This window comes from Drosophila simulans, chromosome X (assembly GCF_016746395.2).
Source record: "Drosophila simulans strain w501 chromosome X, Prin_Dsim_3.1, whole genome shotgun sequence".
Lineage (NCBI taxonomy): Eukaryota > Metazoa > Arthropoda > Insecta > Diptera > Drosophilidae > Drosophila > Drosophila simulans.
Window position 1 is genome coordinate 13,252,136 of NC_052525.2, and position 26,702 is coordinate 13,278,837.

The 26,702-nt window shown below is 42.0% G+C and overlaps 5 protein-coding genes across 19 annotated transcripts in view; 3 read left to right on the forward strand and 2 right to left on the reverse strand.

Moving 5' to 3' along the window:
- The first annotated feature begins 1,292 nt into the window (after positions 1-1,292).
- On the forward strand, positions 1,293-10,668 carry LOC6725888 (protein retinal degeneration B). 10 transcript variants are annotated; one of them, XR_001599851.3, is made up of 13 exons: positions 1,293-1,433; positions 1,913-2,057; positions 2,119-2,310; positions 2,387-2,797; positions 3,066-3,394; positions 4,062-4,100; positions 4,430-4,505; positions 4,595-5,803; positions 5,873-6,010; positions 6,101-7,068; positions 7,134-7,306; positions 8,797-9,682; positions 9,992-10,668. XR_001599851.3 is itself a non-coding variant. In XM_039296506.2 (12 exons), exons 1-12 carry the CDS (start codon positions 1,356-1,358, stop codon positions 10,047-10,049), a joined length of 3,816 nt encoding a protein of 1,271 aa, XP_039152440.1. In that variant the 5' UTR covers positions 1,293-1,355; the 3' UTR covers positions 10,050-10,668. The 10 variants fall into 10 exon arrangements, 6 of the variants coding, with proteins under 6 accessions (XP_039152440.1, XP_016022708.1, XP_016022709.1 ...); XR_001599850.3 differs by having other exon boundaries at positions 9,310-9,682; XM_039296506.2 differs by lacking the exon at positions 8,797-9,682.
- Positions 10,669-13,257: 2,589 nt separating this feature from the next.
- On the reverse strand, positions 13,258-15,352 carry LOC6725889 (cathepsin B). The gene is made up of 4 exons (XM_002106848.4): positions 15,020-15,352; positions 14,682-14,942; positions 14,379-14,546; positions 13,258-13,896 (listed from the first exon to the last, which is right to left on the reverse strand). Exons 1-4 carry the CDS (start codon positions 15,137-15,139, stop codon positions 13,423-13,425), a joined length of 1,023 nt encoding a protein of 340 aa, XP_002106884.1. The 5' UTR covers positions 15,140-15,352; the 3' UTR covers positions 13,258-13,422.
- A 293-nt stretch (positions 15,353-15,645) lies between these two features.
- On the forward strand, positions 15,646-16,623 carry LOC6725890 (TM2 domain-containing protein CG11103). The gene has a single exon (XM_002106849.3). The coding sequence runs from the start codon at positions 15,717-15,719 to the stop codon at positions 16,389-16,391; it is 675 nt and encodes a 224-aa protein (XP_002106885.1). The 5' UTR covers positions 15,646-15,716; the 3' UTR covers positions 16,392-16,623.
- Positions 16,624-16,916: 293 nt separating this feature from the next.
- The window catches only part of LOC6725894 (diacylglycerol lipase-alpha), a 29,698-nt gene continuing 19,912 nt past the window's right edge, over positions 16,917-26,702 (forward strand). For all 6 annotated transcript variants that reach the window (XM_039296500.1, XM_016173871.2, XM_039296501.1 and 3 more), the window contains exons 1-2: positions 16,917-17,505; positions 18,925-19,176. The gene's annotated coding sequence lies outside the window, so the exon portion shown is untranslated. The remainder of the gene's footprint in view (positions 17,506-18,924; positions 19,177-26,702) is intronic.
- Positions 23,983-25,328, reverse strand: LOC6725892 (pre-rRNA-processing protein esf2). The gene is made up of 3 exons (XM_002106851.4): positions 24,931-25,328; positions 24,354-24,857; positions 23,983-24,280 (listed from the first exon to the last, which is right to left on the reverse strand). The coding sequence occupies exons 1-3, from the start codon at positions 25,253-25,255 to the stop codon at positions 24,066-24,068; spliced, it is 1,044 nt and encodes a 347-aa protein (XP_002106887.3). The 5' UTR covers positions 25,256-25,328; the 3' UTR covers positions 23,983-24,065.

Below are 26,702 nucleotides of genomic sequence, written 5' to 3' on the forward strand. Positions count from 1 at the left end.
CAACCAAATTATGCACGATAAACTGAATTTTGGCCAGTTTCAATTGCAAGCGAGGCAAAAGATTGGTAATAACTGGGAATACCTATCTAATAACTATCATAATATGCCACCAATCAAGTAACAAATTGATTATTTATGCAATTGAAAGTGAAATGGGCAAAGGGACATGCTAAATTGATAGTGATGAAGGTTGAACTAGTAGTTCTTCCGCTGTTCCTTGTGAATATGTACCTTACTTCTTGACCTTATCGGGAAGACGACTCACCTCTTGTTGTTGGCATTTAATTGACATTGGCCACCGGTTCGCTTCAAAACAGAAGAAAAAAGAAGGAACCCCCGAGTGCCCTCCACCCGCAAGTCACATCCGATTATCCAAATTGCTTGTCCAAAGAATTTTGTCCATTCCATTTCGCTGCTGTCACTCGAAATCAATAAATAAAATGGTAATTTGCATTTGAGATAGTGAGTTCTAGTGGTCTATTTTAAAACGATGGCCTTTATTTGCCCTTTGTTTAAAGCCCAATAATTAGCCTTAGAATGTTTACATCCTGTTTAAATTGCATTTGCAAAACATTTTGCGTGCTTTTCAAATCTTTTTCAGCACGTTTATAGCTAATAACATTCGGGATTATTACTTGATTTTTCAGTTGGCTGCGCGTAGTTTTGAAAGTACGCAGCTGAAAATGTATATACTTTTAGATAATCGCACAACAAAATATAAAATGAATACATTCATTCATCTTCAGTGAGATGCATATGTTTTGAAAATTCTAACGAACAATCTTCCCACCTTGAAGTGAACCTTTCAACTTCAACTTCAACATAGGGCTGTGCAATTTTAGTTTGCTGGGTGCCCATTCACTTAAATGTCAGATAGGCACCAGGCAGAAGCCATAGCAACTGTTCTAGCACACCTACGCACACACACACACACGGACGGACGCACATACACACATCTGGACCTGTACACCTACGGCCCCGGAAAATTATCCATAGAACAACCGCCGACTGACCCCGCCTCGTTTTTCCGATTTCCCCCATTCCGACCAGGTCATAGACGACGTGCCGCCACCCCACGCCAATCACCCCCCTCGCCACAAAAAACAAAAAAAAAAAAAAAAAAAACGTCGGACGACAGCCGCGTCGCCTTCACATCATCCAGCCATGACCAGCGGCGGCAATCGATGATTGCCATTCCCTCAGCCAACGAGAGCCAATAGAGGCAGCCGGAAAGGAGGACGCCCCGGAATAGTCAGTCGGTACCGTGTCGGAAGAGTCCGCCATTCGCAGAACGTCAATAGCCGGAGGGGAGTCCGCCATTTCAACGACAAGGACCCAAGTCACGCGGTGTCAACATGCTGATCAAGGAGTACCGCATTCCGCTGCCCCTCACCGTCGAGGAGTACCGCATCGCCCAGCTCTACATGATTGCGGTGAGGATTCCTATTTCTGCAAAGTTATACATATTATTAGTTTGCCTAGACATCTGCTAAATACTTTCAGTAATTCGCTAATCGATAAACTTGACCATTTAAAATTATAGGCAGTCTAAATCTTTGACTTAAAAATAGTTTTTTAAATTCCGAGTTTCGAAATAACTCATTAGTTGTTACAGCAGTTAAAAAAAAATTAAGCACGTTCGCAACAAAAATAAATACAAATTTAACGTTGGCCATTTCCGTTGTAAAAGTTCAACAATTTTCAAATGCAATCTTTGATCGTCACATAATATACAATGTGCCCGGAATTGTTTATTCGTCTTTGCACATTGAACTTATTTACAAGCTGTTTACAAAGCCAATAATATATATATATATGAAACGTTTGCACCGGAAATGCAATCGAACGAACTGCAGTTTAGTTTGATTAGAGCCATAATTATAATCGTGCCCCATTGATTGTTGATCCACAGAAAAAGAGTCGCGAGGAGAGTCATGGCGAGGGCAGTGGCGTTGAGATAATCATCAATGAGCCGTACAAGGATGGACCCGGCGGAAATGGTCAATACACGAAGAAGATCTACCATGTGGGCAATCATCTGCCTGGCTGGATTAAAAGTGAGTTGAATACCTTGTGTTAATTACGTTTTGTATGCTATAATTAATCGTTTGTGCGCAGGTCTCTTGCCGAAAAGCGCTTTAACCGTTGAGGAGGAGGCATGGAATGCCTATCCGTATACCAGGACTCGCTACACCTGTCCGTTTGTGGAGAAGTTCTCGCTGGACATTGAGACATACTACTATCCGGACAATGGCTATCAGGACAATGTCTTCCAGCTGTCCGGTAGCGATCTGCGTAATCGTATCGTAGGTCAGTTGTAGTTCTGCGAATAATGAATAATAGTATGATTAGGATTTTAGCTAATCAGCACACTTTGTCCTTGCAGACGTGATTGACATTGTCAAGGATCAGCTGTGGGGCGGTGACTATGTGAAGGAGGAGGATCCCAAGCACTTTGTGTCGGACAAGACGGGCCGCGGACCCTTGGCCGAGGATTGGCTGGAGGAGTATTGGCGCGAAGTGAAGGGCAAAAAGCAGCCGACACCGCGCAACATGTCCCTGATGACCGCCTACAAGATCTGCCGCGTGGAGTTCCGCTACTGGGGCATGCAGACGAAGCTAGAGAAGTTCATCCATGATGTGGCGCTGCGCAAGATGATGCTGCGTGCCCATCGGCAGGCGTGGGCATGGCAGGACGAGTGGTTCGGCTTGACCATCGAGGATATACGCGAGCTGGAGCGGCAGACGCAACTGGCCCTGGCCAAGAAGATGGGCGGCGGCGAGGAGTGCAGCGACGGTCAGTCCGCTTTGGCCACCTCCACTATCCTATCATCCACTTCAGCCTCACCACATACACTTGCTAAATTGTAAAAAGTATAAGTTTGCATAAAGATCAAGCATAAAATGAATGATGTCATTCTCATATTGAATTTCAAGGATAGGTCGTTAGGAAAGGCAGTGAAACCTTTGGTTAGAGCAAAACTTCTAGTCGTATTCATTCGGACATCCACTGGAAATGAACCAATGCAATCAATGTATTTATTATTCGTATTCGTCCATTTCAGACAGCGTCTCGGAGCCGTATGTCAGCACGGCGGCCACCGCCGCCTCCGCAACGGGCAGCGAGCGAAAGAAGTCCGCTCCGGCTGTGCCGCCTATTGTCACCCAGCAGCCGCCGAGCGCCGAGGCCAGTTCGGATGAGGAGGGCGAGGAGGAGGATGACGACGAGGACGAGAACGATGCCATTGGCACGGGCGTGGATCTGTCTGCCAATCAAGGCGGATCTGCGCAGCGCTCGCGCTCCCAAAGTATTCAGATGGCCCAGAAGGGCAAGTTCGGGTCAAAGGGCGCCCTGCACTCGCCGGTGGGATCTGCCCATAGCTTTGATCTCCAGGTGAGCCACATCCAGATGATGATCTATTCCCTTTGTCCTGTGTCCTTTGCTCGTTTCCCCAAGTGGATTTCGTGTGTTAACTCTGCAAATGAATGTGTTCTTACAAGTTCGGTGTTCCTTACGCAAATTACTTTTGTGTGTGTTTTCTTTAACATGACTGAAAAGTCAGGGAATTTGTCCATTAAAAAAGGGTTACTTTCAAAGATATATACTAGAGTTTTCTATAGAATAAGAATAAACAATCTTACTTAATTGCTTACTGAATCCAACAAAAAATAAGTCTTTATCTTTGACTAAACTAGTTTTATTCGAAGTTCAAAGCGTTTCAAGTTTGAAGTGCCATTTTTTGCTGCACTTATACTTCAATTTTGATCTAGTTTTGAATATTTTCCTACGAAAACACCTTTATTCTCTGTCTCTGTGTTCAATTTTCTGTGTGTTGTGTGTGTCGCAATGTCCTTTAAATGTGCTGCGTCTTACCAAATAATCTTTAATTTACCTTCCATCCAACACGATCCAACGACAACAACAACAACAACACAATCGACACAAATCGATAAAATCGATAAAATCAATAAAATCGATAAAATCGAATAAATTGAATATATACAAATTATAAACCAAATTACTATTCCCACATTTAAATCGAAAACAATCCAAAAATCAGTCCAAAAAGCCGCATGCAAAGACAGCGCCACGCAGACATGTAAGTTCCTCTCGCCCTCTCTCTCTCTCTCTCCCTTTTGCGCCCTTCTCTTTCTTTTTCATTACTAGCAATTGCCCAGCTAATAGCGCGTCATTATAGATAGTATAAAACCTCCAATGACCCATATTAAAGCCTCCTACCCCCCATCCATTCCCTTAGTAATTTGCTTAGTCGCAGTTTTTGATTAGCCAAGTTCCATTAGCTTAGCTTAGCCAAACTCAATGCCGTTTTTTTTTGTAGAACAGATTCCAAGAAATATATATAGCCATGCCTATAAATAAACAATTGTGTCTATATGCAAGTATTAATTCAATTTACGCACACCTCAGGTGGCTAACTGGCGCATGGAGCGATTGGAAGTGGACTCCAAATCCAATTCGGATGAGGAATTCTTTGATTGCCTGGGTAAGCATTGCATTATGACTATTCTTGCTCTCAAAAGCGCAAGATTTTTAAATTAAGTAAAGAAACTAATTTGTATTTTCATTTCATAGACACCAACGAGACGAACTCGCTGGCCAAGTGGAGCTCGCTGGAGCTGCTGGGCGAGGGCGACGACAGTCCGCCGCCACATGGCGGACCCTCTAGTGCAGCATCGGTGGGTGGGCGTGGCAGCTCGCGGCAAGAGGACAGCATATTCAATCAGGACTTTCTGATGCGCGTAGCCTCGGAGCGCGGCAACAAGCGACAGTTACGCTCCTCGGCCAGCGTGGATCGCAGTCACGATTCATCGCCGCCGGGATCACCGAGCACACCGTCGTGTCCCACAACCATTCTCATTCTGGTTGTCCATGCGGGCAGCGTTTTGGATGCGGCCAGCGAGCTGACCGCCAAGAAATCCGATGTGACCACATTCCGTGGCTCCTTCGAGGCGGTGATGCGACAGCACTATCCCAGCCTCCTCACCCATGTGACCATCAAGATGGTGCCGTGCCCCTCAATATGCACCGACGCCCTGGGCATTCTCTCCAGCCTGAGTCCGTACTCCTTTGATGCGTCGCCCTCGGCGGCGGATATACCGAATATAGCCGATGTCCCCATTGGAGCCATACCACTACTATCCGTGGCATCGCCAGAATTCCACGAGACGGTCAACAAGACGGTTGCCGCTGCCAATATTGTCTACCATGAGTTTTTGAAATCGGAGGAGGGTCACGGATTCTCCGGCCAAATTGTCATGCTGGGCGATTCGATGGGCTCGCTGCTGGCGTACGAGGCCCTCTGCCGATCGAATGGCAGCCAGCCGGGCACGGCTTCGGGTGCCTCGAATTCCGGCGGAGATGCGGCCACAAATATAAACACCCACAATCCGTTGAGCGCTCGTAATTCGCGATTGGACGACGACGAGCGTTTCATCGAAGCCGATCTGGATGCCAAGCGTTTGCTGGTGGCCCCATCGCCACGTAGACGCCGTTCCAGCTCCTCCAGCGATTCGCGGGCCACCAAATTGGACTTTGAGGTCTGTGACTTCTTCATGTTCGGATCGCCGCTGTCTGTGGTGCTGGCTGCTCGGAAACTTCACGATGCCAAGGCCGCCCTGCCGCGGCCCAACTGCCACCAGGTCTACAATCTGTTCCATCCAACCGATCCGATCGCCTCGCGCCTGGAGCCGCTACTGAGCGCCCGGTTTTCTATATTGGCGCCAGTCAATGTCCCACGGTACGCCAAGTATCCGCTGGGTAATGGCCAGCCATTGCATTTATGTGAGTTCTGTATTACTTACACATGTATTTGTAATGATTTTGATTGCAACTGTTTGTTATTCTTTCCAGTGGAGGTCATTCAGTCGCATCCGCAGCACTTTAACGATGGCAACAACCTATTGGCTGGTCGCCGTTTGTCGGACGCATCCATGCAGAGCACGATATCGGGTCTGATTGAGAATGTCTCGCTTAGTACGATCCATGCCCGTAAGAAGCTCGTAGTTGCCCGCTAAGAAAGCAGCTTTATTTGATTGAATTCGTATTGCCAACTAACTGATTAAACATTTCTATTCGCAGTGCAAAACAAATGGTGGGGCACAAAGCGCTTGGATTTCGCATTATATTGCCCGGAGGGATTGAGTAACTTCCCTGCTCATGCCTTGCCGCACCTCTTCCATGCCAGCTACTGGGAGAGTCCGGATGTGATTGCCTTTATTCTACGGCAGATTGGCAAATTCGAGGGCATACCCTTTGTGGGCTCCAACGATGACAAGGACAATGCCTCCTTCCATCCCGGACAGCCGAGGGAGAAGTGGATCAAGAAACGGACCTCGGTTAAGCTGAAAAATGTGGCCGCCAATCATCGGGCCAACGATGTGATCGTGCAGGAGGGCAGGGAGCAGCGCTTGAATGCGAGATTTATGTACGGACCCCTCGACATGATCACGCTGCACGGTGAAAAGGTGGATGTGCACATTATGAAGGATCCGCCGGCGGGCGAGTGGACATTCCTCAGCACCGAGGTGACGGACAAGAACGGTCGCATCTCGTACAGCATTCCGGATCAGGTATCCCTTGGCTATGGCATATATCCGGTTAAGATGGTGGTCCGTGGCGATCACACCTCGGTGGATTGCTATATGGCGGTGGTGCCGCCGTTGACCGAATGCGTGGTCTTCAGCATTGATGGCTCCTTCACCGCTTCGATGTCGGTGACGGGCAGGGATCCCAAGGTGCGTGCCGGAGCTGTCGATGTTTGCCGCCACTGGCAGGAGCTGGGCTACCTGCTCATCTACATCACCGGACGACCGGATATGCAGCAGCAACGCGTGGTGTCCTGGCTGAGCCAGCACAACTTCCCGCACGGCCTGATCTCGTTCGCCGACGGCCTGTCCACCGATCCATTGGGCCACAAGACGGCCTATCTCAACAATTTGGTTCAGAACCATGGAATCTCAATTACTGCCGCCTACGGCAGCAGCAAGGACATTAGTGTCTACACGAATGTTGGCATGCGAACCGATCAAATCTTCATCGTGGGCAAGGTAATCAGTAACAATCAGCTTTTGTGATTGCCATTTTAATAAGCCAATAAATGTTCCTTTCACAGGTTGGCAAGAAGCTGCAGTCGAATGCCACCGTGCTTAGCGATGGCTATGCCGCCCACTTGGCCGGTTTGCAGGCTGTGGGTGGTTCGCGTCCGGCGAAGGGCAATGCCCGCATGGTCATTCCCCGCGGATGCTTCAATCTTCCCGGCCAGACCGCGAATCCGCGGCGCAGAAGGTAAGACGCTGATGCCACTGGCTGGCGCTGCTATAGACGATCCACTGTACAGAGCGCACCCACTGTAACGCCCGATCCTCGCTGTGTATATACATGTATCCTGTGTTTGTGTTCAGTGTAAATAGGTCAAAAGCATTCGTGTGTGTTAATGTTATGTGTTTTGTGCACAGTGTACTGCCTTTAGCTGATTCGAAATAAGGATGCAAACGTGCAAATAGCAGGTTGTAGCTTTTGTTAACTTGTATTATAATATATTGACCAAAGGAATGTATCAGGGTTAGTTTATATTTGAATTTATCGTGAAAGATATATAATGAAATAATAGTATAATAATGAAATAGTATTCGGACTCAATACCTTCCGAATTAAGATGAAAATAGGATGTTTTTTTCCAAATTATGGAATAGAACATTTGATATGTATGTAAATAGAGTGAAATTGATTCAGCTGAAGGCAATATACCTGTATTCCATTGGAAACTGCTTTGTTGGTGTTTAGACATTTTTCTGTGACTTTCTGTTGTTCTGTTTTTTTTTTTTGTGTTCTGGGTCGCATGGCCGTTTATTTTGTCAGCCAGCCTTGTTTTCCGCTTCCGCCATCGAGTCGATGCAGTGGTAACCCATCCAGCATTCCCATAACCCACTAAACGTTTGTTGTGTGCGCCTTCTTCGGAACGAGTAATCTCTTGCCAGTGCGCGAACCTCCAGTTCCAACCTACCTAATCATGCCCTTTTCCCTTGCCATGACAATCTGCAGCAATGCTTTCGAGCTGCAGTTGGCCAACATCAGTCCCTGCAGCAGCAACATCAACAGTCCCAGCAGCAGCAACCACATCCTACTGGCCCAACTGATTGAGAATGCCATTGAAAAGGACACGCCAGCTGCCTAGGAAACTTACTAATGTGTAGATGAAAATACATCATTTTTTGTATGTTTTTAAGTTAATCACCAGCGTAAAAGTAACAGAAGCAATCTGTGTGTCTCACCAATCTTCTCAAAACTAGTCCTTCACGAATCGTATTGTACTTTATTTTACATTCTTAAGTTTCTTGTAGAACAAATGCCGTATTATTTATGCTATAAGCTATATACTATTATGATTATTATTATAATTATTATGATTGCATTCATGTACTATCTTAATTTGTATTTGTATGATATTATTTTGAGTGCGAACAAAAGCCAAAATGCAACAAAACATAAAAAATGCGTGCGCCAGTATTTAGTAGCAAATAAAAAAAAGCGTACAGTTAAATGGGCCTGTTGGAAATATATATCTTACATAGTATATATATGATTTATAATGTTTCGATTACGATTTTTATCTTTTCTTTGTTTGTTCCTTGATTTACGGATAACCGATACGAACAAATAATAATAATAATACAAACAAAAAATCGCTTAATGCTTCACGGCCTTAAAAACCCACCACGCTGTTCAAAACCCACCACGCCGACAAATACACCTCACGCCAAATACACCATCATCAGGCTGCATGAACAAGCAACGAATGAAAATTGAATTGCAACTCAAGCAAACCAATTGTTTAGAGCAATGAAAAACAACAATTAAAGCATCTTGTAAACAGATAGAAGCGTTGAAAACAAAAACAAAACATTACAGACAATTGATGTTAGAATTAGTGTTCTAGAATATGCCCAACACTCCCCACACAATTTTTCAGTTCCTTTGTTACGTATTTTGAAGCATACCTAGCTGAGCATTTTATTGATTGATTGATTGGTGTTGTGAAAAAAAGAAACAAAATTGATAAAAAAAAATACGATAAATATCGATCTTAGAAACGTTTCCATCTTAGAGCCAAAATTCAACTCTTTCTCAACGTTAACTCTGTCTTTCTTTTTCCAAACAAAAAATATCCAAAATTTGTCTGAAAAAAACAAAAACAAAAACAAATCCAACACCACACCAACACACACACCTCACACCACGCACACACACTGCCATCGACCGTGTCTGTCATCGATAATCGATAAACACAGCAACGAGACAGGACTCTCATCACCCATACGCAGTGGTTACCTGAAGCGCAAGACCTACCTGAGCCACCACTAGAGCAGCAGAGATGCAGATACAGATGCAGCTATATAGATCGATCCATCAGATAGAAGTCCTCAGAACCCCAATAGAACTCCCTTCGATATAGCGAAAAAAAATATATAGAGCCAATGGACAACAAGACCGATGCCTCCATATGCCACATCTGTGTATATACCATATAAATATATATTTATATACTATGCGCGATATATTGAAAGTTTAATGGTGTAATATATACATATATCAAATACCAAAATTTGCAAATGAGAAAAAAACAATTGTACAACATTTAACAAAAGTCAAATGTGTCACGCGGTGAGTATGCATATAAAGCACAGATTCTAATATTATATCTATATTCGAAAATCAACTAGTTATAGTTACTGAAGTTACTCTGAAGTAGATAGAAATTATGAGCAGCGGTGCTGGAAATGTCTGGTGACTTCAAAATCGCCTAAATGGGTGTCTAAAAGTATGCAATACTTTATTTTATCCCCTATGTGCAGTGTACTTTTGAACATCCTGCCGAAGGATTGGAAGTTGCCAGGGAATTTAGTGGCAGCCGTATGAATTTCTCACTAACAATTGATTTTTTAATTCGCTTGTATCATATTTAATCCTTAGGTACCTGGAAAGAAAGACTGTTTCCTCCTGTTGTTTGATGGTTTTCCAAACCACTTAAAGCATAAAACAAACATTGAAAACTACACGAAACAAAAGCCGATCGCAAAGCTATATACTAAATACAATTATAAATGATATATACAGAGATATATTCGAAATATAGAACCGTTTAACATATGCAAGTGAACCAAGTTCAGCCAACCAAGTGAGTTACAACAACCGAAGGACAAACTACCGAAACCGAAGATCTCCCAATGATTAATGATACCCACTGGAAGAGGAGCGAGGAGCGAGGAGCGCGGATGGAGTTGCAAATCAAAAAAAAGGCAAATTTAATGCATTTCTCGAGAAACAACCACTACAAAAGTATAAATGAACGGCTTCCGTAAACCGAATTAAAACCTAAAAGTAGATATATGTATCTATGTGTATGTGCGTGTAAAATTGACAAAAATACAAATAATCGGTTCTTAAGAAAAAAACCTAAATGTAAAAACTTCTTGAAATTGAATACAATCTCTTAACTGGCCCCAGAAATTTCAAATCTCCATAATTGTGATAGTCTTTCGCTACCAAAAGTTATTTAAAAAGATGATGAAACAGCAAATTATATATTTATCTCTACTAAAATTGTTATTCGAAAAGGAAAGACATTTCGGAATGAAACAAAACAAAAACATAAACTATTGGATATTGTGTAAACGTGAAACCCGATTTTGTGATACCAAAACTAGAACCGAAACCAAAAACCAAAGTTGAGTTCGAATTGAGGCGCGATCAAGCCGAAAACTTAAAAACCTATGCAAACAACTCAAGGCGACCTGAAGATTAACGGGCATTGAATCTGACCCATATAGTAATACATATATATATATATATACATCTCTAGGGTATATATAATACCACAATGTATGCAAAACCCCAATTATGGGCTGTCCACGCAAGTTAACTAAAATCTCTCACACACATCTTGTAAGCTAAAGAAAACGCTAAACAGAATTGAAGGTACACTTGGGACCTTAAGAATAGAAAAGATATATGGATATATTGATATATATGTGTATGTCATCTGTCTAATCTGTTCGATCCGTTTAGGTTTACCTAAGCCAAAGTTAGTTGAGTTAGGCGATTAAGATACTTCCTAAACTGAAAAGTAAACGCAAGTTAAAGAGTTTAAATCGATAGTTGTAATGAGAGCAGAGTAATTGTATGTAAAGATGAATATATACCTAAAGCATATACTGTATATTTATATAGCGCAACTACCAATTAAGGTCTTTTCAAGCTTGCTAACTGAAAAAGTGTTCCGATTAAAGTATTGTCCGGCTATACGTTCCTCTAACCTCCAGTTCAGTCGATTTTTAGCTATATTTCATTTCAATTATCCTTTGTAGCAAGTATTAAACTGCAAACTGATGGAAGATCTTGTAGAGTTTAAGATGAATCTCGACCTATGAAATGTTTATCCTATATAAGTGAGTAGTTCAAGGTTTAAGAACGAGGTAAAACGATGTTTAGATGAAAGTCCTATTAAATAACACACCAGATACTCATAGAGTCAAAGGGTTTATGTCTGTCTACGTAGCTGGTACATTAAGGGCATTTTTGCTATACATTTTCTATAAGTCCACGCCGACTTCCTTTCCAACTAGATCTATGTACTATTTGTAAATGAATAATGCGTTCAACTTCTCAGAATAGCAAATTTGAGCTTATCTTATGTGTTTAAAACGGCTCCATATCACTTTATTTTTGCGAGAGATAATCGTTGTTTGTTTCGGAAATTGGAATTATCTTTTAGTTTCGTCTATTGTTTGATATAAACTCCCCACCTAAAGCAGAAATAAGCTGCGGAAATAGAACTGGAAAACTCAAACGGATTCAGATTTCACACAATGGCATATTAGTGCTTGCTCTACGTGTTTCTAATATTTCATAACGATCGGTTGATTTATTCTTGATTTATCTTTGCAATTAATAGAACATCTATGTACCTACATTTTTCTCCTCCATCGCAATAAGAAATCCCAAAGCCAATAAAGCGTCGAGCGAAATTGCATTGATATTTTGAGAACCCACCATTTAGATGATAAGCTAAAAACCCCAAACTCAAAACGACGATGACTAATGCAGAAAATATAATCAAACAAAAATCTGAAAACAATACATAAGAAAATACATACATTGTTATGTATTTTAATTGCGAGTCTTAAGTGCAAAAGTCCAGGAATAACGAATACGCATTCAGATTGTAAAGAATTCTAAGAAGAGCGAAGCGAAAATCGAACAAATTATGAAATTATTTATTGACAAAAAAATCTACAAACCGATGAACAAAACAAAAAAAATGAGGAGCAAGCCAAATGCAATCTATTTACAAAATCCTAAAAAAAGCAAAGCAAGAATTACAAACCAAACAAATTAAGCTGAGCTGATTCCACGAAAATGGATATATATATATATAGATATATAATATAAAACTACCCAAAATTAAGAGATTTTTAAGCCAACAGTTGAAATTGAACTATGACAAATAACAAGAGTAAACCAATTCAAAAATGGCAGTAACAAATATTTTTCGATGTAAGCTGTTTGTTGGAAAAATATCGAGTTTCGGTGAATAGAAGAGTGGCTACAAAACCAGTCAGTCAATCAATTCACAGAAAATCGACAAGAGAGCGGTTGGTTCATGACAAGATAAAAAAAAAAAAAAAATGAAAATACAAAACAAATGTTCTATTTGATGTTGCAAATGAGAAAAATAAATAAAACATGTTATGTGAAAAAGATAATGTGTACAATTTGAATGCCCAGGGGAATGGACATTTGGTGCTGAAAATTGTGGGCAGCTACAACGAGATAAGTTTTACATATGCGTCTCTGTGATTAATCAACAAAAAGTTGATTTGAATGTAATAATAATTTAACACAACAAAATCGCAACAAATGACGAATGCGATTGCCATCTGTACTCTTTGTTTGATTAATCAAATGAGATGCTAATCACATTATAACGCGCAAAACGAACAGCTAATGTGGAACGATTGGCGATCCATTTTAATGTGTGTACATGGTATAGTGAATCACATACCCTACTATTAACATTAACAAATAGAAAAGGCTACGGTTTAGTTACGCTAAACAGTCATAGTATTGTTTTACAAATTCTTCGCTCTTTTGATTTTAACTATATCAAAATTTCAGTTTAATAATCATTTCTGTTGCCTGGTTTCTAGTTAGTGAGGTCCCACTGTATACAGGCAAAGTACAGTTCCACAGTCATATACAATACTTTATTATCAATCAGGTTTAGTTGTTTACATTAACTACAAACGTCAGTTGCGAATCGGAATGGAAATAATAGGAGGGGATGATAGAAAATAGAGGGTTTTGATATATCAGCTTGAGGCCGGAATACATATATGTAACATCTACAGCTTGGGCAGACCCGCCGAAATGGAGCTCTCGATGCCGCAGTGATCCTGGCCACGCAGGATGCGGAAGAATCCGTGATCGCCCCAATCGGTGTTCCACGAGTTGCCAATTAGCCAGTACGGGATCTTCTCATCGCCCCAAACGCCCCAGCCCAAAATGCGAATGGCATGACCGCCCAGCTCCTTGCCATGCTCGTGCTGATAGACGCCGTCCTTGTATAGAATGAGATCCTCATAAACGGTGAAGGCGCCCTCAACCGGTCCATTGGTCATGATCTCCTCCTGAATTTCGCGCACATTGCGCTTCACCGAGTACGACTTGGAGCCGAAGTGCTTGTCCTTGGCATAATCCACGGTGTAACTGCTCTGGCACACGTGCGAGCACTTGGGCGTTCCACCGCCATGGGCACATGGTGGTCGGGTTCCATTCACGTGGTGCTCACAGGGAGAAATCTCGTAAGGACGGCAGCCCTGCAAAACAAGTGCACATAAGAATCGATCTGGGAATTAGGTTTCAAATATGAGTTAGTAGCAGCTAAAACTTATCGTACGCGAATCTGGAGTGCATTCACGATATATGCCTCTGTGAAATATGGATGTTCGCATATGATATACATACATACTTATAGCTTTGTGTACATGGATGTTTGTATATGATATACTAAGCCGCTTTCTAGCGATATCTGTTGTATACAATTTTTTATGGCGTCGTAAACTGCGTCGCCAACTTCAAGTAAACAAAGAACAAAATCAAGTTGCTTTCTAACCATTTCGGCGTAGAATTACAATACGAATAAATACAGGTAACTTTTGCACATAAAGTATGTTTTTCATCGTAAGAAAACAAAACTTTCTGCAGGCAAAACCAACTGCCAAACTCATTTAAACCAGACTAAATATGATTTGCAAAATCCCATTAAAGATGGATGACAAAGCAGGAGGAGATGACCAACCTGATTAGATCCGTAGGGTCCTCCGCTGACGATTCCCTTGCGTGTCCAGTAGCTCCAGGCGGCGCCGGGGAATCCGCCATTGCAGCCAAATCCGCAGGTGTGGCAGCAGGATACGAGATCATCGGCCGAGAAGTGGAAGTTCACCTTGCCGCCGGAATGGATGCACACCTGCCCATTGCGAAATCAGTAAAAATCATTGAGAACAAACACAAAAGAGAAATAATAAAAAAAAATGGGGAAATATATCAGCTGGACAAACAAAGAAAGGAAGGGGTTATAAAATCGATAAGATAAGCTACGTACGCGATCGGACATGGCTTCCACGGCACCAAAGGCCCAGCAGGAGCCGCATGAACCCTGGTCGCGAATCTCGCCAATGGTTGGGCAGTTTGGCCACTGCTTGCGGGAATCGAACTCCTCGGGGAGCTCGTCAACGCTATTCATGTAGAGATCGCCAAGAACTTCGCGCTTATCGGGCAGTGCGAACTTGTGTGCATCCGGATGGACGCCCATCAGGCGGCGGATATGTCCCTCCGTTACGGATGCATCGAAATTGCGACCCACCTGTCGGATGGAATACGGGAAAATGCAATTTTCTTGTCACGTCAGCATGGGGGGTGGAAATGAACAAAGGAATTTACCTTCCAGGTTTTGGCCTTACTGCGCACCACCTCGATGAACTCATCCGAGAGCAGCGACGGCTCGCCGGAGGTGAGTGCCGCCACGGAGGCCGCGATGGCCACCAGGAGCAGTAGCTTCATTATTCTCGTCCAACGAATTTCCAACGCGCTGACACAGCAAAATTCAAACAAATCACAGCAGTAAAATGGCGGAAAATGACGCGTCGTATTAAACGGGCTCTCTGCTCCGTTCTTGTTTTCGTACTGCCCGTGAAAATCGGACGGGTAATGCTCTTTATGCGTCTATTATTCTCTTGTTTTTGTTCTGTCGCACAAAAAAAAAATGGTTCGCGCCCGCTGATTACGCGGCCAGTGTGTGCACACCGATGCAACAGGGCCGTTGCCTATCGAATGTAGAGATGAGCGCGTGATTGATTACTTACCTAAAATTAATAAGCGCATTATACTTAATAGCACCTCAATAAATATAGTTAACTAAAGACTACGATCACAGTTTTGCCAATAAATATGCCAAGGAGCACTTGTACTTGGAACTTGGAAGTTGTTTAACTGCATTTATATATTTCCATTCCATTACCGTTGCCGTGGTGCTGAGAATCGGAACTATCGGCAGGCCATCGCAGATAACAGAGCTCTGTTAACAGACCTAAGGTGTGGCCACACTGGCTAGCTATATTTTGATAAGGAACTCGCAAAGATGCGGATTTTCTACGGATTGCTGGCGTTCCTGGTGGCCAGACAGCACGGTGCCCAAGCGATCCAGGCACGCAGCGACAAGGAGCAGCCACAGACGGTGGTCTCCGGCACGGCGGTGCAGTCGGTGGTGCCCGTTCAGGCGCAACTGGGCTCCGGCATGGGACCCTCCTCATCGTCATCTTCGGCGTCTTCCTCCTCGGGCGGAGCTGGAAACTCGGCCTTCTATCCACTGGGACCGAATGTGATGTGCTCGTTTCTGCCGCGCGACTTCCTCGACTGCAAGGATCCCGTCGATCATCGGGAGAACGCCACGGCGCAGCAGGAAAAGAAATACGGATGCCTGAAGTTCGGGGGATCCACGTACGAGGAGGTGGAGCACGCCATGGTCTGGTGCACCGTGTTTGCCGACATCGAGTGCTACGGGAATCGCACCTTCCTGCGCGCCGGAGTGCCCTGTGTCCGCTACACGGATCACTACTTTGTGACCACGCTGATCTACAGCATGCTGCTGGGTTTCCTCGGTATGGATCGCTTCTGTCTCGGGCAAACGGGCACGGCTGTGGGCAAACTGCTTACCATGGGCGGCGTGGGCGTCTGGTGGATCATCGACGTCATCCTGCTGATCACCAACAATTTGCTGCCCGAGGACGGCAGCAATTGGAATCCCTATGTGTAGACGTGTGTGATATGCCTCTGTGTCATAGCTTTATGTAGTTAAATAAGATTAATCTTTTTCACTGATTAATTCGTAGTGTTAGGAAATTAACTTGCCCCTTATTTCATTATAAATACCTTTGACTAGTTAAGATCAAGCTGTAGGGGTTCTAAGTTATAAAATCATTGAAATTAATAATTTCGTACATATCTATTACATGCAAAGTAAGGACAAATAAATATTTAGAATTACAGTTGAATAGTTTTGATATGCCTCAGATAATTAAATGACTGCCTCTTGAACCAATTGTTTTTTAGTTTACACCAAAACTACACCATTGATCCGTGAAAAAATGCCCGCATGTCATCAAAACTTCCCTAGACTTTGCACAATCGTATTTATTTTTAATTTTAAAGTATTTTTTGTTCAATTCGAATGTAGCGCCACAGCTGTTACCAAATTTGTTCAGTGGAGCCATTACATTTGCGACAGCTGCTTTCTATCTATCGTTATCGGATGACGGCTATCGTCCTTCGCTATCGGGAAAGGGAAATCGAAAGTTTCGAGTTCAAACTCGAAATCAGTTGCTAGAAAGCTCGCCAACCGCGCGGTCAACGAAGACTGGCTGAGCTGAGCGGGCGCTTTCTCTTTTATTTTTCTCCATTGACGACGCTGCGTGCGCGTCGCATCTCTCCCCCAAGAAACGGCAACAACAATAAGAACTGCGCGGTGCATAAATAAAACAAACGAAAATATATATTTGTTAGCCGGGGATTTATGCAAAATACACAAAAATAAATAAGACAAGAAAAGCAAACTAGTGATGAGAGGCAAAAGTTATAACAGTACTTAAGTCGCGGCACAAGAACGTAAACACAAAATCGTGTGTGTAAATTCCATGGGAAAAAAGCTAAGGAAGGAAGAGGAAGCAGCAGCAGTACAAGAACAACAACATGAGGACGCCGACGTCGACGCAGACAGCGACTGCGACGCCGGCAGCGGTAGCGGCAAGACAATTCGAATATCTTTGGATGCTGTTAGACTAACGGTGCTTTAGTGGTTGTTCTACATAACCGCGTCTATGTGTGTACGTGTTTGTGTGTGTGTAAAGCGGAAAAGCAGCAAAAACTGAATGGTAAATAAGTGTAAACAGAAAGCAGAAGAAAGAAGCCAAAGAGTAGCGGAGATAGGGTGAGAGAGAAAGAGAGCGAGAGCGAGAGGAGTAGCGATTTCCATTTATCGATTCACCTGCAGCCGAAGCCATTCTATTCCATACCAGCATCATCGACTTAATCCGTTCGAGCGGGATTAAGGCTGCGCCGCCCACGCAGCGTCGACGGCGCAGCGACCGCATTACCGGTCGCCGGTAATTAGCCGCCAAGGCCGTCGGCGCTACACAGAAAGAAATGTACAGGTAGAAGTGACCTCATTAGTGTCACTTGATCAATACAAAGTTGCAAATCTGCCAACTTTGTAAAACAAGTAAAGCACTCTTAAACATTGCTTTCAGTTAATAGTTCATTTCTTATTTCACAGATCCTATTACTGCTTTAATAAAATGTTATACTCAAAAAATACTATTATTTTTATTTTATTTTTAGTAAATTGAGCGAATGACCAGCGCCGTTTTTTGCAGTGTGCATAATAGTTTTACATTCTGCTGCAGCGGTGTGAAAGTTCAGGCTCATTAAAAGCAACTGCGTGGCGGTGCTCGGCATTCGGTACCGGTACTCGATACCATCCGATACCGTTACTCGGTACTCGGCTAACGACGACGATGAAAACGAGATTAAGCGAATCCAGTAGCTTCCTTAATAATTAGCAGCATCCTGAATCGGAGTGCCCTGAATCTAAAGGAAACACTCAAGTCTATCAAAAAAAATGGCAAAAAATGGTTCCTAAATGGTTCCTAGTTTTTAAAGCACTTAGCAATGGGTTTTAAACTTTTTAAAATATAAAACATTTTGAGGTCGATCAATGAAGTATCTTTCGGTTTAACAGAGGCTAAGGAACTGAATTAATTCTGCTTAAATTACAGCATAACTTAACTTTTATGGGCACATTAAACGCTGAATGAAAAATGTTCTTATGGAGCCATTAACCCAATGTACTTGGTGCACTACAGTTAGAGGGAAAGCCCATTTGTAATGACAGCTGTGCTTTATTTCCTTGAACGTGTTTGAATTTCGAGTGACCAAAAGACAATTTAGTCGCTTAGTTTTGCTAAAAGTTTGGCTTTACAAAGTAATTTGCAAGCTTAAGTTGATAATTATGGTTTCATTCTAAAAACGCAATCAACAGCAATTAGTAGAAAACGCGTAAATGATAGCTATTTACAAACAACGAAATTCTATGGAATCTAGCTAAGTTTAGTTGCTCTTATAATCTCACCTTCTTTCCAACTACCTTCATTTAATTTTACTTTCGCGAACGAGAAAGTGTTAAAGGAAAACAACACGAATAACAAATAAACAAACAATAATGCTAATGAAGCCAAGCGTGAAATGTTTTTTCTCTATATTTTTTTAATGTTTTCGAATTTTGTGTGTTAAAGTGCAACCGAAGCAGCAAAGCAGCGGTAAATAAAAGCCATAAGATATTGCAAAAAGCATCGAATCGGTGAAAAGCGTTAACCGAAGCCAGGAAAAAAAGTAATAAACAAAAGAAAAAAAAAACTAACAGCCAAAACAACAAACATCAAAAGTTGCCAACTTTTTTCTCTTGCGACCGCAGCATCCGAAGAAGCAGCGGCGTCAGCAGCGACGCCCGACTGCAGCCAGCGTCGCGCTGGCAACAACAAATTGCGGTAAGCATTTTTTGCACACTTTTCCATTGTCTGGGGGAAAATTAAAATTAAAAAAGGAAACCCTATACAATTGCATTCCTTACACATAGAACTGATTTGATTTGATTTTAAAACTGGTATTTATTTCTAACCATTCGTAACATTTTTGCTAAAACAATGCTAATGATACAAGTTAACAATTAAAACAAACTTAAAACTTAATACTATTACATATAGAGTTAATCTATTTAAGTTAGCATACCTTTTTTAATACACAACCTCCAAGTTCCGATATAAAAGTAAGTGTGTAATGCTTGAAGATTTCAAAATATTTAAAATATTTATGTTTTTCAACTTTGAAGGCATTTTGAATATTCTTTTCTCTGTGTGCACACTTGTCTTCCATCTGGCTACACTCATCCATCTATATAGGTTTATATAATATATATAAATATATATATTTACTGATTCTTTCTGCCACACACACACACACACATTCACAGACTGCTGATTTTACTGTTTGGTTTGTAATTTTGCCAAATTGTAGACACAGCATAATAAGCACACAAAAAGAAACGAAACTACATATGTAGTTCAAAGTTTGACAGTCGACGGGAAATTGGAACGAGACTCGTTCCACGAAATAATTCACTTCAATTGCATAATGGAAAGGCGAATCCGCCGACCGATTAGTCAAATTAATTTTAATGGATGCATCGGTTCGTTTGATAGCATTTCAATCACTTTTATTGGACCATGGGTCCATTATATCATCGAATGGAATAAAGCAACGAACTTGTAACTTAATTAGCCTTTTGTGCATGCTTATGCATGTAAGTTTAGAAAGCTGAGATGGAATATTTGAAATTTGAAATCTATTTCAGTGAAAATCCTTTCTTAATCGTGTGTAGAATGCATTAGGATGTACTTTTTAAATGAATTGCATTTCAAATACAGTGAAATACAACAATACAGTGAAATCTAATTGAATTAAAAAAGGACGCTTGAATCAATTTTTCGATTTTTTATGCCACCATGCTCTGATAAAAAGCTAGATAAATGTCATCCCCCGTATTAGAGGTATTAGACTTTATAAGTTTAAAATCTCGTTGAATGCGACCAACCCCCACATTTTACGGATGATAACGATTTTCGGCCAGATAAAGTCATCCCCATTTCTAAATGATTGCATTTATCGTTTAACAGAATGAGACTGCAAGGAATATATGTATATACTTATATATTTATTTATAAAAATAGAGGAATACCAACAAGCAAACAGTCGGCGTAGAAATTGAAAATAAAAACAATAAAATTAAACAAAAGTGCTAAAAATAAAGAAACAACTTGTAAATACAAATAAATGAGCATAATTTATTTGCAATTTGAACTACATGATCGAAGAACTCGTATATAAAAAGTGAACTGAAAGTGCATTGGAAAGAACTTGCTTTGCTGCAATTTTAATTTCCTTCACGCTTCATTTGCTTTGAGTAATAGGTATCTTATAGTCCATACGTTTGCCATGCCAAAGCAAATGCCTATGGTCGCAACATTGGTTAATCATTTTCCTGCGTGTATGCAAGGTGGGTGGCAATTTTCGGTGGTGGCTGTTGCCTGCCAGCGGGAAAATGGAAAAGTGTGATGGGTTGGTGGGAGGGGGAGGGGGAGGGGATGCCAAAGGGAAATGGGAAAGGGCAGGAGTGCGACAGACGCCAGCCGAAAAAACAGGCGTATTTGCTGATTTTTCCGTAGCCGGCTTAGCCGTGTTACCCTGGCTGCTTCGCTGCTCCGTTCTGTCCATGTCCAAGCATTCCATTTTGCCATTTACTTTAGCCGAACCCCAGCACACACACACACTCACACACACACACACACACACACACACTGGCGTGTGGCCCATGCTCTCACATCGGGGGTTAGTTATTTTTGGGGACGAAAACCGCAGGAGCAGCAGTAGCAACAGCCCTCCGAACTTCTCCTCTCAACTGCGGAGGAGGATTCGCGACGAAGGATTGCGGATGGACCATGTGCCACGTTGCGGAGGAGATGTGTGTGTTTTGGCCCTGGAGTTGGCTGTACTGAGGATGGTATCCCGCGGATGCGATGACAACCAGAAAGCGAACGGAATGAGCCGATAAATCTTGGCTGAACCACTAAGTCCTGTTTAGCGGAGTTCGGGTTGCGATAAATAACTTCAAAAAGATGTTTATATTACAAGTAATCCAGGATCTAATAGCTTTGCTCCTTCATAAATCGAACATTTGGAATGGGAAATATTTTAAATTTTATGTGGAGGGTTTCATAAGGTATAACTATAACTATAAGTTATTCATCACATGGTTGCATTTGTATGCCATCAAGGATGAAACTATATGATTTTGAATTTATGGTGATAGTTTTCAATTACTAGAATCAATTTCCAAGATATTTGTTCATGTGCATCCGAGTCTAATGACTTTTGAAGGCCAATTATGCTGGCAAGCTCAGTCAGTAATTGATCAGTTTATATCTGGATCAGATGGCCATCCAGTAGCCAATCTCTGTGTCCGAAAGCTTGATTGGAAAATGTCAAGGGTGCTGCTCTGCTGTCCTTTTGACCATCTGTCCATATGTCTAGCTATCAAAGCGAACAAAAAAAGTGGAGCAAAAAAGTTGAAAAAATAAGAGGCGATGTGGCGATGATTTTGTTGCCTGTTGTTCTGTTTCTGAACTTTGAAGGATTTTTCTGCCCATCTAGAAGGATGCTCTGGCATTCGCGAGCGTGTGGATGTGTGTATCGGCGAAAACTCGCCATACAAACACATGTCCACAGGGCCACGCATAATACACATGCAAATGTCAAAGCTGCCAGGCTGTCGCCATAAGCGAAAGCGTCACTTGTGCCACCTTACCAGCCACCCAAGCAACCACCCACCTTGGCACCCATCATCATCCACCACGACGGCCATCGGCGAGTTTTAGCGGATTTTGTTTGTGCCGGAATGAAAATCGTCTTCCTTGTCATCACAGTATACCCTCGAATCACTCATTTGGAACTCTTTAATTTGTTGTACAAGATATCGGTGAGGGTACTCAAAGTACTTATCATTATACTTTCATAGCGAAATTAATCTTTAAAATAAAAGAGTGGTGGTCACTTTGAGTTGTAAAAAGTTTTAAAAAATATTTGAAACGCCTGCAAGTAGGCAACACATTTTTCAGGACTTCTTTCCAACTTATTTTATACCATTCCGTACAGTGAACTTAAAAGGTGTAGGAAATGTTCCGCTTCTTTGGTTCCACTCTACGGGGAGTGCACTGTATTGTTTATTGTTGCTTTTGCTATTGCTGCTATTGTGTTGTGTGTCATCCACGCATTTTCTCCATGCTCCAGTAAAATTCGAGGAGGGTTGTTCAAGAAACGCCCAAGTGGATGGGTGGGTAGGCACGGAGGTATATGTGTGTATGTGCACGGTGTGTGAAGTTTGAAAAACTCACCACCGTCTTTTGCCAAACCGGTCACAGTCGACCACTTCCTCTTCTCGTTTCTTACTATCTTTCACACTCTGGAAAAATAAGTCAGGATTGTAAAGCCGTTTATGAGTCTGGGCCTAAAAATAATGCCAAAATTCTTTTAAAGGTTGTTAAGTTTTTCAAATAAGTATGGAAGGATTGTGCTACGATATATTCCCGGTATCAGTTATTATTTTTTTAAGCTACACGTTGTATTCCTTTTTGGTTTTTAAAGTTTTCTGTGCTCTTGTTTGTTGTCGCATTTTTTTTTTGTTTGGCATTTTGTTTGCCACAAACAATTGCATACTTGTGCAGGCTCTAGACATTTGGAGCGTTCTTCCTGCATTCGGTGCGATTTTCATACCTGGTAATTTGTTGTTAAGGGGTATATTGTGTGGCTTTGAAAGTGTGTGAAAGCTTGCAGCAAAATGCAGTGCGTAGAGGGTGTCTGAAAGTCGGGAAACTTGCCATCTATAGCGTTCTCCATTGTTTTGTTTTCTCTTGGTGCAGCCTGCGGAGAAAATGCTGCCGCAGAAAGGAAGACACAAAGATGAAAATTGTGGCACTCAACACGTCGTCTCTTCAACTCCTCCCACCCATTCCAATTTTCGCATCTCTCTGTCTTCATTGAAAAATATCACTTAAAAGACAGTGGGAGGAGTGTCTCATGTTTATACTCGTAAATATTCAAATATGTTCGTTAATATATATGACAAAGTCAACATACCTATTTTAAAAATAACTTCTTATGGTAAAAATTGCTTGTTGTTTCTTAAACAGTAAACCGATGTCAACTTTTTCACAGTTTAAATTCCGATGTTCGCAATCACCTTATTACTACATTTTAACCATTAAAGTAATTAAGTTAAATACCATTATTTACGAACAACTTTCGGCCCTCCTTTGAATTTGTCAATGGATTCTTTTATATTTTATAAGTAATTTTACCTACCTGTTTCGTTTCACCAACATTATGGCAACCTTCGCGATAACTTTTGGCACGAACTCTAGAAACTCTAGATGCGACAACTCCGTGTCGTCCTCCTCCTCCTCGATTTCCATCTCGAAAATGATCATCTTGCGCTTCCCATCGAAGAGAACGGTGGCCACCTTCCTGCTGCCCAAAACGGCCAACATGTCGCTCTATCCGTCCAGTTCCTTGAAGGTGGCGCCATCGACAATGTCATGGATGCTGTGCGTCACAGTGGCCTCCCGTAACTTGAGTAGCTGACACACATCGCTAACACACACAATCGATAGTTTTGAAATTATCAATTTGCAGGGGCGCTAGTTTCAAATAATTTTGCGCGCCTAATTAATAATAGATTTTGATTTGATCTACTTTATTTAAGTTTATTTGCAATCTTGTTAACATTAGATGCCTTCTGCGCATTCTTCTTGTTGAACTCGAGATTTTACTGGACGCGTGTGGCCTGCCTGTTTAGGAGCTTGGGTAGATCGGCCCAGGTGAACTGCGGTAGGTACTTCATGCTCCACAGCGAGTCATAGAATCGGGACTTCTTGTGCGTGGATATCTGTCTGTTGTTCAGCAGTGGAACGATCTGTCTGGCCACACGTTTCGACTTGAATTCCACCCAACCCTCGGCGAAGATAATATGAGGAGACAAATCTAAAGTAATTGAGATTTAAGTATATACTGGGTAATCAGTGGGTCTTATATGAATGCCACTTGGTCCACTTACCTGACAGCTTCTGCGACTGCAGGTAAGCTCTGCCGACGGCGCCGTACTTGCCCAAGATCTCCCGCAGGCGGGCCATGGTCATGTCCTTGGGTATGCAGCATATGTAGATGATGCCCTTCTTGCTTCCCTTCGCGGCAGCCGAGGAACTGCCGGTGTCATTGAGGCTGGCCAGCTCCATTTCATCGTCGGCATCCGAGGGATGTGCCCCACCATTCGCAAACTCACCTTCCCCTGGCTGCGGATTATCCGAGCGCGTCTCCTCATACTCACTCTCCTCCTCTCCAAGGGGTTGCTTGAGCCCCTCCTGCCCCAAGTCCACGAGATCGGTTGGACGGGGCCACTTGAACTGCGGTAGGTACTTCATGCTCCACAGCGAGTCATAGAATTTGGAATTCTTGTGCGTGGATATCTGCTTGTTGTTAAGCAGTGGAACGATCTGTTTGGCCACACATTTCGAATTGAATTGCACCCAAGCCTCGGTGAAGAGGATATCAGGAGACTTACCTAAAGTTATTGAGATTAAAGTATATACTGGGTAATCAGTGGGTCTTATATGAATGCCACTTGGTCCACTCACTTGACAGCTTCTTCGAGCGCAGGAAAGCTCTGCCGATGGCGCCGTACTCGCCGAAGATTTGCAGCACGCTGGTCAGGGCCATGTGCTTGGGTAAGTGGGATATGTAGATGGTGCCCTTCTTGCTTTCCTTAGCGGCATCCGAGGAACTGCCGGTGTCATTGAAGCTGTCCAGCTCCATTTCTGCTTCGTCATCCGAGAGATTTGCCTCCCCATTCGAAGACTCACCTTCCTCCGGCTGCGGATTCTGCGGATCCAAGCGCGTCTCCTCATACTCAGTTTCCTCCACTTCCATAGGAGTGGGGTTGCGATTTGGCTCTGAATTCATTTTTGTTCGTTCTCGTGGGTCAAATAAATTTCGTAGTGCACGCTATAAGGATGACAGTTGACAAGTGATGCCAATCTACGTTTTTATCGAAGAGCTATCGATAAGAAAAGCATATCGCTTAAAAGCACATTGTTACAGACCATTTGATTTGTTCAGCTCTATTTTAATGAAGAAATCGTGCGTTACAAGAATCTTAACCATTCTTTTCGACCACCATTCCCTTTAAGAATTGAAAAATATCTAATTATTATTAAGAACGTCTTCAAAAACTGTTTATCAGACCATAGAGCGGTCACCTTTTTCACACTTGTAATTCCGATAATCGCAATTACTTTTTTACTGCACTTTGACCATTTAAGTAATTAAATTAAATAGGATTATTTTCGAACATCTTTTGGCCGTCCTTTAAATTAATGAATGAATTCTTTTATATTTATAAGGATTTATGCCTATGCCCTTTATCATTTTGGACAGACAAAAGTGCCCGTTTACAAATCGAAAAATTCTTACAATTTCCAAAACCAGAGCATTCAGTCTGGGCGCCACAAATTTTTCCATTTCAAATTGCAATCGTAAAATTCGCACTAAGCGACTACCGTATCATGCCCGAATATTTCTTAAAGCGGTATAAAAAGAAGCGTTTAAATGTTAATTAAAAATTATTTAATTTTGGTGCTGTAAATAAGTGTTAGAAACCCCTAATTAAATTTAGGACGCTTGGGCGTAATTTGTTTAAACCTATGTATATATGTTTTTAACTCCTTCATTTCTTCTTTTTGGGACTAAAATTCAGAGCAGCATTCTTTGCGGGTTTCCTGCTTGCCTTTTATCATTGTCCTGCTAGCGTTTTCCTTCCTTTTCCGCCATTTCCTTCGTCGCTTGCCTCATTCCATTGGATATAATAAATACCAAAATGCGATAAAATAAAAGAAATAGCGGACTAAAGAAATTAAAGATGCAAAGCAATGAAAAGCTCTCAGAACATTTTCCCACAGCACATATACAAATATACCAAAAAAGCAACAAAAAAAAAAAAAAAAAACAAAACACTCAAACTGGAAATTGCTTAAAAATGTCAAATGTCTTGCCTCCCTTTTCCTATTTTGGTCCTGTCATGAAAACTGAAAACCAAGCCAAACTAAACAGAAAAGCCAGAGCGAAGGATAGCTATCTATGGTCTTGTTTATAGTGTCCTATCCAACACTGTCAGAACTTTGGAATTTTAACCAAAAAGCTTGTCAATAATTGTTCTAGATTCGTGCATATCAAAATGTACTGAAAAGTGTTTCGATAAGGCTTCGTCTTCATGTTCACATAATTCACATTACTAAAACTAAATTGTGTACGCATAGATGTTCGTCATCTCTGGCTTAGAATATATACATCATGTATAATTTCATTGCTGGATGCATTAACAAACTGCTTAACCAAATGTGTTATGTCAGCA

Excerpts from the sequence above, each read along its gene's own strand:
- LOC6725888 (XM_016173864.3), top strand. The coding sequence starts at position 1,356 with ATGCTGATCAAGGAGTACCGCATTCCGCTGCCCCTCACCGTCGAGGAG. Across the intron at positions 3,395-4,061 it reads CCCATAGCTTTGATCTCCAG|TCCAAAAAGCCGCATGCAAA; the intron begins GTGAGCCACATC and ends TCCAAAAATCAG. Across the intron at positions 7,069-7,133 it reads AAATCTTCATCGTGGGCAAG|GTTGGCAAGAAGCTGCAGTC; the intron begins GTAATCAGTAAC and ends TTCCTTTCACAG.
- LOC6725889 (XM_002106848.4), bottom strand. The coding sequence starts at position 15,139 with ATGAAGCTACTGCTCCTGGTGGCCATCGCGGCCTCCGTGGCGGCACTC. Across the intron at positions 14,547-14,681 it reads TGGAAGCCATGTCCGATCGC|GTGTGCATCCATTCCGGCGG; the intron begins GTACGTAGCTTA and ends CGCAATGGGCAG. Across the intron at positions 13,897-14,378 it reads GACCCTACGGATCTAATCAG|GGCTGCCGTCCTTACGAGAT; the intron begins GTTGGTCATCTC and ends CTTGTTTTGCAG.
- LOC6725890 (XM_002106849.3), top strand. The coding sequence starts at position 15,717 with ATGCGGATTTTCTACGGATTGCTGGCGTTCCTGGTGGCCAGACAGCAC.
- LOC6725892 (XM_002106851.4), bottom strand. The coding sequence starts at position 25,255 with ATGAATTCAGAGCCAAATCGCAACCCCACTCCTATGGAAGTGGAGGAA. Across the intron at positions 24,858-24,930 it reads GCGCTCGAAGAAGCTGTCAA|GTAAGTCTCCTGATATCCTC; the intron begins GTGAGTGGACCA and ends CAATAACTTTAG. Across the intron at positions 24,281-24,353 it reads GCAGTCGCAGAAGCTGTCAG|ATTTGTCTCCTCATATTATC; the intron begins GTAAGTGGACCA and ends CAATTACTTTAG.